General features: G+C 43.1%; 1 protein-coding gene across 6 annotated transcripts in view; it reads right to left on the bottom strand.

Moving 5' to 3' along the window:
* The window catches only part of LOC111258799 (uncharacterized), a 48,090-nt gene that overhangs the window by 7,405 nt on the left and 25,642 nt on the right, over positions 1–15,043 (bottom strand). For 5 of the 6 annotated variants that reach the window (XM_086967595.1, XM_086967597.1, XM_086967599.1 and 2 more), the window contains 6 exons: positions 4,947–5,443; positions 3,942–4,787; positions 3,234–3,744; positions 2,742–3,029; positions 1,935–2,470; positions 613–1,486 (listed from right to left, as the gene is read on the bottom strand). In XM_086967595.1, the coding sequence (XP_086823721.1) occupies positions 613–1,486; positions 1,935–2,470; positions 2,742–3,029; positions 3,234–3,744; positions 3,942–4,787; positions 4,947–5,443 (3,552 nt within the window). The remainder of the gene's footprint in view (positions 1–612; positions 1,487–1,934; positions 2,471–2,741; positions 3,030–3,233; positions 3,745–3,941; positions 4,788–4,946; positions 5,444–15,043) is intronic. The other variant, XM_086967598.1, reaches the window with a different exon arrangement.

Below are 15,043 nucleotides of genomic sequence, written 5' to 3'. Positions count from 1 at the left end.
GAACATGCGGACGAAGCCAGCACGGGGCAAGAACGTACACAATCGCACCAACAACAGCAACATTGACAACAAGAAGAGTAAAAAACCAAAGCGCGAAAACTTAGCAGGATGCAAAACAAGTGTACAGCAGAGAGTGGATAACGGAAGTATTTACGTGACGAAAATTCGGAAACAAACAGGAAATATCGCACTGCGAATTGAATAAGTAGTAAACATCACTGGGGTTGTTTGCTGTGCTAAGATACTTAGAAAACGTACATAGGTCATTATTTATCCAGACACCTAGCGTTATGTAAAAAAGGACCTAATAACAGAAAGAATGTAGGCGTGTATAATAATGGCCCTTGTACAAAATGTAAGGGAGACATAAAAGAGGGTCGATTACATGCTACACACTCTGTTTTAAAAACTTTCATATGGATCTTATTCGTTGTTCAGATATTTCCTCGATATGATGCGATGCAAAACACACAGTCGATTGTACTCTACTGAACTACATATATTAACTTCTTCAGAAAACTACAATATCTAGCCACAACAAACAGAACGGTCAACTTATAGTCAGCAATTCGCACGCGGATTCCGATGTTAGAGAACATCAAGTAAACCTACTTTTGTTCCTTGCTGATGGGGTCGAAGCTTGGCCGCCATGTTGAGGTTGAAAGCGAAGGGCAGCTCGCTGAGGACCCGCAGGTTGGACACAAGCTCCTCCTGCAGGAAGAAGAACGAATAGTGGGACAACAGTGGCAAGAACGCCGAGGTTTGATAGTGCTTATGCTGTACGGATGCCGTGGCCAGCAATAGCGTGATCCAGGCGTCGAGACAGCCGAGGTTGACGAGACCGAGCGCAAAGCAGCGGAACTTCGCGCCTTCATCCAATGCCGCGTTCACCGAATGGATGTAGTCGAGTAACTCGCGAACTTCTTTACGGCCCTCCTTAGTCTGTACCATGGACTCGACCAGGTGCCATTTGGAGTTTGGCAAAGGGCCGAACAGTCCGCGCACATGGGGGAGCAAGCCGTCTTCGAGTAGACGCTCGAGAGCAGGCAGTAGACCACGCGAGACCTCACGTCCCGCCTCACTGTCATCGGATAATAGCTGCATCTTGGCATCGCGTTCTTTGTCCCTTCCGTAAGCGTCAACCACCTGGCGTATCGCTGTGTAGATAGAATCGAGTAGGTGTCGCTTCGCAGTAACAAGTTCGTGCTGCGAATGCGTCAGCGGCGAAACAAAGCCTGATGGAGAGAGGCCCTGAGGAGTGTGTTCCCTAAAAGGCATGCCCATGGCAATTCCGGCAAAACCGCGCGAGCCCCCGCTTGCTATACTGCCAGGAGTGGGCGTCATACAGTCTTGCAGGTTCAAAGCGAAATTGCGACATCCACATGTCGCGGGCGTCCGATGGTCGCTACTCAGTCCTTTACAGAGATTGTCACTAAAGCTCACGGCCTTTTTGGTGCCACGGCAGCAGCAGTTGCTACTGGAGCTACTGAAACGGATAGGCAATAAAAGGGTTCAACCTTTTAATAGTAAATGGAGTCGAGTCCCCTATTTTCATGATCTCATCTCATGCAGAATACGGACATCGTTAAATGCTCAGTTCAAACATTTGAGAAGCAACTGTTCAATTACCTTCCAAAAAGTTACGTAGAGTTGCTATAAAACGCTTTTGCAAGATCAGATATTTAAGGCAGCCGGAAATATAGCAAACATTCAGACAACATGATATGTGCTTCTGATTCTACCATTTTCGGTGAGTAAATCTTTATCTGAAAAACCTATCTTGCAAATACCGTATTGATTCCAAATGATCCATAACATATTCTATGAAACACGTTTTCTTCTACTTTCCTATAAGTATCGCGCAATACTCGATAGTCCGAAATGCACGTAATCGACACAAGAACTACCTAGAAAAACGATTTTAATTGGCTCACTTTGAATTAGTTTGTTGAGTAAATGTTTGCTGTGGTGTCGCAACGGTGTTGAGGTCAAGCCCGGTGGGTATGAGACCGGTGAGACTTGGAAGATTGAGAAGTGAGTGCCTTCGCAGGGAGGAGCCGTCCCGCTCATCAATATGTACGCCGGCACCTCCGCTGATGTACACCTCCTCGTAGGTGCCCGCAATCTGGTCTATTCGTAGCGGACGCGGCTGACGTGAGCCACTATCCTTTTCACGCATTCGTATGCTTCCTGGGACACCTGCTGCTGCAGCTGTAGCAGTTGTCGTCTGAGCAGCTTGAGCCGCCTGCACTTCGCCTCGCATCTGCTTCACCATCAGTTTGATGTCGTCAGGCAACAGCAGGCTGAGCGACTCCCAGTCTTTGATACGTTCGACGCCTGTTCGAAGTGTAGCCTCACAATCGTTGTATGACTTCGGCCGACACTTTGGCCCGCTGCTCTGGGCGCGGCGGCGAGCCGGAGTACCAACGGCGGCAACCAAATTCATATGTTGAGTCACTGACTCCTTTGCCTGTACAACGATACATGAATTGAATGTGAAATACTGAGTGTTTATGGTCAACGTGATGTTGATCTTAGTTAGGCACAACGAGAGTTACGACACGTAGCTCAACTGTTTGTTTGAGTGGCATATCTATTGCTTTACGGTAGACAAAAGTAGAAATTAAGTGAAGCAAGGCAGTATTCGTAACGGGCAGCCTAAGAGCACGTTTGTCTTTTAACATTGAAAAAAATAGCTTTGGAAAAAATTCGACAACGATTTTCGTATCTGTTGTATTTACCGGGGGCGTTTGTGCCGGCAGCTTGGTGGTTTGGCCGATCTCGGTTGGCTGCAGGACCACGGCATGTCCTGGTTTGATGTCTTTTAGGAAGGAGAGGTCAGGCAGCGAGTAATTGGGATAGCAAACGTAGATGCTCTTATTGATGGGGGTGCTTTGCGGATCCAGAAGTTGCTCGGGGGTGACCACATGGCAATCGGGCTCCTCAGTGCCGGTATGGGGTGTTGGGGAGGGAGGTCCTGTCTGGATGGCCACCGTCCTGACCTGAGTTGAACACTGGAGGCTTCCCATCTGAAAGCGAAAAAAAAAAAGAGATACCATTATATCGAAGACGTATTGCATGATGGATGACTAATTCTTGACTATAACAAGAAAAGGCTGAGAGGTCCCGGATCTCAAAATTTGATGTCAAAAGTCGTATGTAATTTATTATGTTGCTGCCAAAGGCCTCTGTTCCAAGAGATGAGTTTTCAGCCCCAATACTGCCGCGCTTACCTTGGGTGTGCTTCTCCGATTACCTGCGCAAAGCAAAAACTGCTGTGCATTAGGGCTCTTGTTGATCTGGTCGTTGGAGTTCTGTCTGCTAATGTAGCCACTTGACTCTGAACCGACTAGCTCACCCCGACGCGCCGGCGAGACACGCTGGCCAACAAAATTGTTGATTTTCGGCAACGGTTTGCTGTCGTACGGCGGAGATGGGTTGTTGCTATCGTTTCCAGTCGAATTGCTTCCGGAAGAGTTCGTTGACGAATTCGTGCCCACATCTCGCATCGGTTCGTCGCAGGACGAAGCGCTACCAAGGCACTGCTCATCCTCTTCACGAATGGGGGAAGTCAGAGCGGTGGCTGTGGCACTAACTCCGGGGCACGTGAAGCCACGGCGCGCTGCCAATAGCCCGACGAGACTATCCTCAAAGCACTGCGAGCCGTCTTCTTCGCTAAGAGTCGTCGAGTCATCCAATATCACGGTGTTGTTGTTCAACGTGTTATCCAGCTTCTGGCGAGCTCTGTAAAAAGGATAAATGTTAGTCCATAGAAGAACAACTAAAACTGGACGATCTAATTAAAAACGCACAGGTTTTGGTAGCTAACAATCTGGATTTGTCTTACTTTGACACAGAGCGTACGGGGTCCCGCAAGGAACGGTGGCGCAGTGTCAACAATAAACCAAAAAGGAGCGCCGCAGACACTCTATTTAATTTACCTGACTTGGTGGACGTTAGTGACCGCATTAGCAGAAAGCAGCTCCTGTGCCTGCGAGACATTGCTGCTACGGGCATTAAATATCGGGAGAGTAGTTAACGGCAGCGTAAATGAGCCGTCCATCGGATCATCCTTCTCGCCTGGAAACTGTCCTGAACTAATGCGCGTGTGACCCCCCTGACATGGGTTTGCCTCTTTATTACCAGTCCCACCAAGAGCGGAACCAGCTCGGCAACCGTTCTGAGTCTCTGTCGTACTTGACGAGCAATGCATGACTTCTTGGCTACCGCGTCCTCCTTTGTCCATGAACATCCGCAAAAGGGGAACTCCTGACCGCCGATCTTCGATCACCTGACAGTCGTTTATCGTATACAGAGTGTTACAGGTCTTCTGCAAAACCGACTTCGTCATAGACCTCTTCAGCAGGTCAGGAAGCGAGTGACTCTTGCCTGAGTCCTCGCGGCCGTCACTAGAAACTCTCGACCACGTCGTGAATGCAAATTCCGAATGCACCATACCACTCTTGCTTCCTGCGACACTTGCGTCGCCACGCCCTGTTGTCGCACAACCGCTTTTGTCATTGGCGTTCTCTGAGCCTGACCAATTGCTTTGCGCCTCGCTACTGCCGGCCAACTCCGAATCCTCCGAAGCTCCATCAGGGTGGATAATTTGGCTTTGTTCGAAGGCAAGCGTATAGTTGTTTTTGTTAGTGGCACGACAAGTTAGCACAAGATCCCCATGATAACTACAATCTAAACTGTCGGCCATCAAGATATGCGACGCCGACGGGACTGAAGCTTCCTTCAGGGGCGAAAACAACGGTGTCTTCCGACAGATCTCATTCACCCTGTAACCGCAATCATAAGGCAATACGAACATTGCTAAAATTGAAGTGTTGTCGGTGCTGTGAAAGAGGACGTCTGTCTGTACCTGTTGCGCTCAAACTGGTTATTGAAATTATTTTCTTCGCTATGAAAACTTTGTTTCATTATCCCTCTACACTAACCTCTGTGACGAATCAATAGGAAGATCGTCTATAAGAGAACCAGACAGACTCGCGCACTCTTCGCCGACACCCGCACGAGCTGATTGCAAGCTGAGGATCGCATGGTTGATGTCTTCCGACCGAAATGTCTCCATGTCGATCTGCGCGAGATTCGCATCCATGTTTTTGCTGAAGTCCTCGTACGATAGGTCCATGTTGAGGATCGAGCGCTGCATCGGCGTGTGTCGACAGTGTCTAGCGTGGCTGTGGTGGCTCGTCCAACTAGCCAGATGATTCAGATCGGCCCAACTGCTTCGAACAGCCGCCGAAGCAGCGCTCTGTTCGTGGAACGAATCGGCAATCCACTGTAGTTCATCTGTCTCATCATGAAGGGCCGAACAAGCCGATGTGTCCATTACGTGTCGACCCAACAACAGAAGGCTACTGCTGGCCACGCCACTCGTTGCAATAAGGGACGAACCGCCTCCACCTTCGTCCTCATTCACCCGAGCCGACATCTGAGAATCGATATATAAAATGGGTGCCCTAATTAGAATAAACAACTAGTTACGGGATGCCTACGAACAAAAAGCTGCGTATATGAAACGAATCACTGAGAGTTTTTTTACGTCCGTGACTATTGGCGCCAGTTGCACAACGCTTTAGACGCTGCTACTAGGAGAACGCGTTGTCACTGCACCATTGCGAGGACGGAGAAAATGCAGGTTTTGGTGGCTGGATGACGGCATGTTGACAAAGAATAAAGGAAAAACCCGATCTTTTGTTATGCGTGTTTTGCGCGCGACTGGAAGAGACAACGATTAGATGAGACATACGCTGGTTCCGCAATTTTCCCGCCCGGTGAAAGGGAACATGAAGCTTGCAACTGCCAAAGTAATTAAGTATTCATGTACGGTAGCTCATCTGAATACAACTCACACAACATAGCTAAAGCCTTACAAACTAGGTACTAGATGGCAAAAACTATTCTTGATAGCAAAGATAAGACCTCGTTGAAAACACTGATCCTTGTTTTACATGTATCCTATTGCAATGCTTCTGTTATTGAAATTCTGGGCACATTGATAGCTTTTGGGAGACACAATTTTCCACGGCTGAAACTGTGTCTCCCAAAAGCCCACGAGGGTCACCCTGCTCATCACAGTGTTTTGTGGGTTGTGCCTCGTAATAAGCACCATGGTACACTTGATCGCCCAAACGATATAGCAAACCCAACTTGCCGGAAATTTGATGTCCTACACTGTTTATCAGTGGCTGCTTTGCTATCGTATAAAATTTTGTGCCTCTTTGAATGAAAAGAAACCCTATGGCACACTAAAACAGCGATATTGTTTGTATTAGTCACCTAAGCTTGAGTAATAATGGATGATTCTATTACAGTTAGAAACCTAAATGTAAACATTAGAGAAATGTGCTCAATTATCTACCAAAGTCTAGACAACTAGCACATATTATGCTACATAAATTTCATCCGAATTGAAAATTTTTAAAATCCACTTTTGATTAAAACCGAATAAATGTTAAGGCAGCAAATGTAATTCCAATTTTTACCTGAAGTTCAACATGTAATGCCTTTTCAGCTAACTTATAGTTTTTTTTACTCGATAAACATAACCACTGTGTGGTCAGGGAATAACTAAGGGCTTATCTAATAGCTTATGCAGCATTTTTTCCTCAAAGGGACATATAATAATTTAGCGCATAAAAAACGTCTCCCTTAATATACACCTAACGACTCTCGTAACAATTTTAAGCCCAAAAACGCTCGTCGTAAACATTTTAAAAAAGACTATGCACTGAACGACAATCAAAAATACCTTATAGATGCGTTTCGTTAATTGTTTCTGTTCCGGCCGATTTTTCTCGCACCTGTTTGCAAATCACAACCTTTCATTGATTATTAATAAATCTGCCGTTAGTAAGAGCTGAATCACTCGTAGCACTCAGTGGACAAATTGTATTTTCTGAAAAACTGCGGAGGAATACTAGCTGGATATTATAACATGGTTCTGCTCGTTGCGACGAAAGGCTTTACAGCGCTGAGCCTCTTGTCGCTCTCTTTTTGTTTATGGCAACATCCTGGCCTACACTAAGGCCATAGTAGGGCTCAAAACAGTACGCAATAGATAGTGGTTGGCGGCAATGGTTCTGATGAATCTGAGTGAATTGCGTGCATGACAAACGACTAACTATCAGAACGCTCGGCCAGGGTCACTGCAGAAAAGAAGATTAAATACGTTTTATTGATATATCTTCTTGAGATCTTGCTGGAGATCAGCTGATATAACCTAATGATTTCTAAATCTAAATAGGACACGGCGGTCCTCTTACTGCCCACTTCGTAGGTCGCGTCTTTGATAATGGGACAATATATTATCTATGGAGTGGTTCTGGTTTAATGATCTTCTATATCGCCCTAGACACGGAGAAAGAAAGAGAAAAATAAATAAATGACTTCAGATCCAACTCAGTAATAAGGCTTAGGATCAAACTGTTATCAAATTCACTTATTTAGTGATCCACCATTGCCGTCTGTTCTCGCATCACTCAGTAAATATTCAAACGATGCACTTACGTTGCTAGCAGAACGAATATATATATTTTTTTTTAAATTTAAATTGACGTTATCGTCATAGATAACTCGTGTAGTTAATTATAAAGAGCTTAGAACTAACAAGCAGTGAACGCAATTAACGGAGAATCTAGCACGTTTGTCTAGACCGATGTAAAATTACGTTTCTCTAATATCTAACGTCTATAGGCTGTTGGAAGTAAAATTAAAGAAATATCAGCTATCAGACCCTCCTCCGAAGGTAATAGAATTATAGCTAGCCAGTGGAACGCCGAACTATAGTCTTATTGAATTCTCCTTAAAATTAATTACAACGACGAGCCACTGCCTGTTCAACTGCTGGCATTATGCCTGATTCGTGTGCTTTTGTCGCGTATCGTAGATGGGTTGTCTATGACGGGGTCCTCGACCAGACACAGTACATGATCGAACTATAGGATAAAAAAAGATCTGCCATTCCCGTTCGTAGCTCATCTCCCTATATACCTGTTTTCTATATGCATAAGTGACATGAATAGCGACGGCGCGTACAATTTAGCCGGGAGAAGATCATACGGAAGCATCGTGCACTGGTATGAAATGTCCAAAAAGAAGGACCAGATAGAGATATATACTAATGACACTGAATAAATGCTCTAGAAAAGAATGCCATTTTAGCGGAGAAGCTGGTAAGCAACGGAAAAACATGGACGGGGCCATAGGTAGCAATCAAGCTTGGAGGCACTACTGTTCAACATAATAATACAAATGATTAAATAACTATTGATGACACTTAGACTGGCTGGCAGGAATGAGCCTATGCTTCTGAGGAAAACTTGATCAAATCTGATTAGCCAGAATAAATGCGTCAGAGCTCTATACTTTTTTTTTTGTACTCTATACTCTATTTTAGTCACTGACTATGGTTCGCTATACTTAGTATTAAGGACATGTGAACGATTAATGTACGCTTATAGTATTGCAGCACAACCCCCAGTGTACTATACCTTAAAGCACAGTTGTCTTCTAGCTAACAACAAAAAAACGTGTTTTATGTTTTAACGGGTCAGTTATGATCTAGCTAAAAACGTACGAATCACTTTGCAAGCTAAGTAACTTGTACCTTTCAACTTATTGTTAGATCGACCACCACGCATATAAGAAATCCATATCCATAAGAATCGTATACCTTCCAGCACAACTTTTTCCCTATCATCCATCGATAACAACTGTGACGACATATTGCAATGGCGCGATATGAATCGCTATCTGCAATACGCGATTGCCGCATCATCATGCGACGCTGTGTTGCAATAATTGATGTAGCCACAATGACAAGCACAGCTAATTTTTACGCATCGTCTTCGAATGGTCACGGCGTCTTTGACGCGAGTTGTCGTTTTTTGATCGAATTAGTCTGCTCACCGGCGGATCCGCGCACAGTATATATATACGATTTTTGCATTGATTAAGTCCTTGCCGTTACACCCTGTCGCTCGTGGAAGACCTGATCGTGCTATAAACGGCTCTCAGGTCAAGGTGAAATTGCAATGTGTTACGGTTCTCGTTGGCTATGACGCAAGCAGTGGCGATATTAGCGGGGCCTAAATCTTGGCCACCCCCCACCAACCACCATCTATCACTACTGTTTTTTCACATCAATATTGCTTATACTGCTACTTTTTTGTGTTATTACGTTGCTGAAATTGGGCATGTTTCGAATAAACATACATAAAAAAAGATGTTTGTAAAAAAAAAACAAGAAATACACGAGTGAACAATCCTAGTTATATATGCGCTAAAAATTGCAATGCATAATAGTTCTAAAAATGATGTCAATAATAACGCATATCTCTATTAAATATCGTCCTGGAAGCTACCTTGTCATCTAGTTTTAGACCACGATGCGATCTCTAGCGAAGGATTATGGCGGGTTTTAGATAGCTGAGTGCGACCTAGGGTACCGTTAAGACCAATTTCGCTGATACATCATCTCAAGAAATAACGTTTTCATACCAATACTACCCGCTTATCATGCTATATATACTAGTAAAAAAAAATTTTTCATCTATTGGTTATAAAGAAAACAAACATACCGACTCGGTCTCCACCCCCCAAAAAATACATGTGTTTAAACAAGGATAAGATTTGCAGGCGTCTTCAGCATCACGGTCCAATAGGTTTGAGTTCTCCCGTATAGTACCACGTAAACCACCACCTGGCTCAAAGCGTACCCTAACAGGGTATGCTGAACGGCCCCGGCATAGGATTGGCATCATGAATAAGCCATAAGTCACGTACCGCTTAAATGAGTGACCCGTGGCCTTGATCATGCAGTGTTGTTTAAGTGGTAAGCCTTAACACTAGGCCTTCTGCATCCCCTACCGCATTCAATACACAGCCGTATAACTAATGAGCTAATCTGGTAGCGCCCTTCTTAGCGCCCTAACCTTAGGTAACAAAATTCGAGAATAAGCAACTATGCGTCCACACAAGAAGTACAAGCGGAGCACTTAATTCACTGTGGAAATAAATGAATCACTTCTGGAGTTTATTGGAAGAACATTTTGTGACCGCCATTGTCCAGGGCCGAATGATATTTTCAGAAAAATCTGACGTTTGACGTTACTCGTAGATCACTTAGCTCAGGTAGCTCGATCAGGAAGAATACTTATGGCTATCGCAGAGTTTACCAACCAATTTTGGCGAAGGCCTAGAATACACATAAGGGCTGGTTTCTCGTTCAATATTTTAATTTTGAATTTTAATTCGTACGTCTGTCTGTCCCTGTAAACACAGACGGACAGATTTCCTAGCAAAGGTAGATATTTGTAAATATATCTCTTCGAGTACTATTATCGCATATACCTAAAATTGTTGGAATATTTCGTGTTCTTATTCATTATAGATCCACTAGAAAAACGACTCCATACTGGACTATATATTATCCATATGTTAACTAAATGTTTTATCAGTTATTTAGTTTCTAGCACTCGGTCAACTCGGTTCGTTGGTTCGGTTACCTCAAAGGAGATCACAGAATATCGTCTCACGTAAATTTAATGATACTAAGTGTGAAGGCATTTTCGCTCGGTCCAAAACAATCGATACGTATATGCGTTTCTAGTACCAACTTTTCGCTCTTGCCAGATCAACAGATCTGCAAATCCGTCTGATCTTAGTCAATCACTAAGTTATATATATATATATATATGTATACACAAACAAATGAAATCTAAAGATTTCGCACTCTTCCGAAGACAATTGATACTGTATAAATACTGTGAACGAATCGTAAGTAACCGTGCGAACCTTTAAGAGATCAAAAACTATACGGCTACTTTTTGTAAAGTTACTTACATAATTATTTTAATACGGTTAGTAAATCTATAAATATAATAAGATTTCGCCAATGTCCAGCGACATGTTGAACCACAGAGTTCTCTGTGTAGTACTACCATGTACTCTACATCTAAACAGCAGCTGTAAAGGAAGTACACCTTTGCCGCCAGTTGTTTTGAGATAACTGATTATAAGTGAAGTTATAAGGATGGGCAAATCGTTTCCACTGAAACAATGACCAACATTAATTTCCCTTGAAGCAGCACTACACCCTATGGGCATCGATCTTGACTTTGCCACCGTATGTGCAATAGCACCTAAAGGTCTGCTTGCCTGTGTTGGCCATGCAGTGTCCCCAAATCGGCCAGACATATTCAACTATTACATGCATTAATGGATACGTATATATGTATCTTACCATAGTTGCCAACTAAAAAATCGAATTAGAACACAAATCAGCGCATCCACCGATGAAGTTTTCAGTATAGCTGTACTCATTACTGTTGAGCATGAGGTCATCATCGAACAATTTCCGTTGTACGAGCAAATTATCTTGAGCGCTTAGTTTTTTAAATCGTTTGCGTTTGTACGACCCATCCCAAACATTACGGCAGATGTATTCTTCCTCTCAGCGTATTGCTATTGAGATAAAAGTGATTTTCCTAAATCTTAAAATCGTCGCCTGCAAGGTTCGAACAGTAAAAATAACTGCCTGTTTAAAGGCCTTCAGAGCCCATTTGAGCAGAGTGGGTCCTGAATGTACTTAATAATTAGAGTAATGCATGTACCGCATAAGTAATAGCGACATATGTCTCAGGCACAAAGTCGATAACCGTCGCTCTTCAGCTGTTTCCGTCATTACCATAACTCGTTGTGAGCACTTCATATGGCTGCTAATAGTTTCGGTTATTGTCAATAAATTTGTTCTCGTTCTTGTTTGATGCCGGTGTTCGTCTGCCAATGAAGAGTAACGACGATAAAGCCCTGTCAAAAGCGGCCATCCTTGCAGCAATATCTATCATTATTTCTTCTAATGTGATTTTTCTGAGAAGTGTAGCTATCTTGTAGATTTTCGGGATCCATCGTCCTCCTCAAGATGCTTGAAGTAGGCAATAATAAAGGCTGTAATGATTAGTCAACATAGTTTACGAGGGCTAGCAGTCTACCTGGCCATTTTCCAATGATGTTGAATTTCCCTTGTTCGTCTTCGTTAGTCCGGTTTACTGAACGTTAAGTGCATACTGAAGGTAATGCAATGCCGGGTCCTGGAAGAACTAAACTACTGCACACAACGGTGCACAGTACATAAGTCATGCGCTGAACGACACTCTCAGCAGGGCTGTCTCAAATCCCGTTAACACGTCAGAGTCGCCAACAACAGTTGCGTCTTACGTAGCACACTTTATATCCAATCAGACCCTTTGTGAAGCTTCGAGCCAATCAAAAACATCTTATTCGACTTTCTTCTGACACGGTCGACGATATACGCGCGATGGGCCTATAAGATACGTAATAATATTTGCGTGAGCGTCGATTATCAAATTTGTCGGTTGGGTCTGCCGACCTGCTGGCAGCTGGAAGCGGCTAACATTGGCGTGTTATCTCACATGTTGTGCAGATTACTCGGTGTTGCCGTCCACGAAGAATTTTTTCGTTGCCGACAAATCAGAGGCTGGTCGAAGTTAGCGATTACCTTTCGGTATAACGACGTTCGATTGAGGATAGAAGTCAAACCGAAATGGTTGACTCAGCCTACGATTGGAGTACTCATGTAATAAATATATGAGAACACGTAGTTCCATCACGTAGTTCCATCTACCACAAAACTGTTATCGAACGCTAAGTACGGCTGATCAACACTAAGAGAACTAAAAATAATAAACAATTTTAACGATAATAGAAGCAGTAACAATGTATGTAGAATAAATATTCTTACAAATATATAAACAGCCATTAAGGTTACCAGCAAGTGACAGGAGTCATGCCAGTTATATACATATCATCGGCTGGCATGCCTGCGCCACACGAGATAGATCATAGAATCATAACATTTTTGCCGACTTCAAGGTTTTTCAAAGATTAACAATTTGCGCTTAATTATTGTTTCGGTATTCCCGCTCCGCACCCTTTTCCCACTCTCCGGACAAGTCTGCGTGAGCTCATTGTAAAAACGTCCTTTTTCATTTTTCAGTAAACCAATTAACTTGTTTGGGTCTTCGACGTCTAAATTGTCATTTACGGCGAAAACAATGGCAATAGTAAAACAAACAGCAGCACCAGCAGTAGTAAATAAATGAAAAACAAAAGGCAAGGTGAAGTTCCCCCAGACCAGAAACCACTGTTGGCACTGGCTCTATCCGAGCCATAAACAGCTTGAAAGACTGCACTTCGGTATGATTTTGCTACGATATATAAACGTATTGCTACTTGAAAACGTATCAGCAAATCAGAGTGTTCATGCTATAATCTGAGGTATATATTTAAAGCGTATATGATAAATCTCAAAGAACCTCATTATACTAATGGTATAATCTATCATATTTAACATACAATTAAAGTTTAAAACCCAGATGGTGGACCCAGACTCGAGTTGTAGCCGATCAACAAGAATGCCTATATGTATATATATAAAAAAAAAAAAAAAAAAAAAAAAAAAACATGGGTGGCGATGACAGAAATATTATGTGACATCTTTGTTGGCTGATTTTTGTTACTCGCTGGCGTGGGGCAGGGACTGAGCATGTTAATGAGGTGTTGCTTACTTGCCTCTAGTTATCGTCATTGCGCATCTGACGAGACGACTTCAACGCCCCCTTTTACAAACTTGCGAAAAAAGACACTGCACAATCTATTAGTTGTTTTATAGACAATCTTGTAGTAGCACAGTAAAAGCATTATGATCACTCAAAGTAATCATTAATGGTCTTCAATTTCGAAGAGTAACGATAGTATGGACAAGTTCAGGCTTAATTTGTCTAAATAACCTAACCAGCTGTCATGAATTACCACTAATTATTTCGTAATTATGTCGTTGCCCGTATGTTGAACACGTATAGAGACGTTTAACCAAATTCAAATTAATCGAAGCAGTCTAGCATCATACATATTTCCTGCGGAATTTCCTGTGGAATTAATACGTAATACATTCTGCCTAAATAAAGATTACCCATTGAAAAGTTTAGGTATTTTCTTTAGATAATCTTACACAAATGAAAGCTTTCCCTGCCCCTAAATGCCATAGCGTTACACGCTCGACATTGATTGTGAATTTGAAAAAGGGCCGAGGGGAAGTGATTATTCTCAGTCTGGGCTTAGTTGGAAAACGTACTTTCGTATAATAACAACATGTTCGGATGAGAAATCTGATAGCCTGATACACCATTATGGTACTCATGACGCGCTGGGCGAGCATTGCTTCACGCCAAGTGCGACCGCCCCAAATTTCTGAAGCTCACATACTCGTCCAAAATTTTCTCTTTGAAAAATACACTTGGGATAGTTATCTTTCTCATAGAAAGCTTCTTATGGCGATGCTCGTTTGCTCCGTATCTCTCGCCACTGCAACAGGAGTTCCCCAAAAACAACCTCCGCAATTTTATCTTGTTGTATATTCATTGTTTTGTGTAAATCATACTTAAATGATTTAAAAAGTGCCAGTGCTAGAGTGAGTAGGAATGACCATTTTCGAATAAGAACGTTTGCATGACAGATGAACGCCTTACCTTTTTCCATAGACCACCCTACCTTTACATCTCGCGTATTTATCCAAGATTCAAAACATTCCCTCGTTATATCATTCCCAAAGGAAGAATCCAACACTCGGTCAGACACGTGGACAGTTTTCGATTTATAATCGGCTCATAATGAGGTCGTTACATTCTCTCTCCGATAAAACGCTTAACTTGGTGGTCTCCTGGGTATTTGTTGAACGTCCTTCGTCACGGACCGCCACCTCTAACCCCAGCACCCTGTTTTCTTTTAGTCTGAAACATTGTGCCCTTTCAACCCAGGTAAGGCACCTTTCTCGTTCTCTTGCTAGAAGAATTCATTTATCCTGTTCAACCAGTTGCGGGAAATGCGGCTCTAGTTTTCGATCCATGTAATATATGCCCACCTTGTACAATTGTTGCTTCATGTCAACAAGAAAGGGATGGGTTGGAGGCTTACTCGCCCCCCAAGCCCACAGCTCCCATCCTAGCATCTG

The sequence above is a fragment of the Varroa jacobsoni genome, unplaced genomic scaffold (assembly GCF_002532875.2).
Source record: "Varroa jacobsoni isolate VJ856 unplaced genomic scaffold, vjacob_1.0 scaffold_266, whole genome shotgun sequence".
Lineage (NCBI taxonomy): Eukaryota > Metazoa > Arthropoda > Arachnida > Mesostigmata > Varroidae > Varroa > Varroa jacobsoni.
Note: the sequence above shows the minus strand (reverse complement) of the source record. Positions and strands in the feature narration are given on the sequence as shown.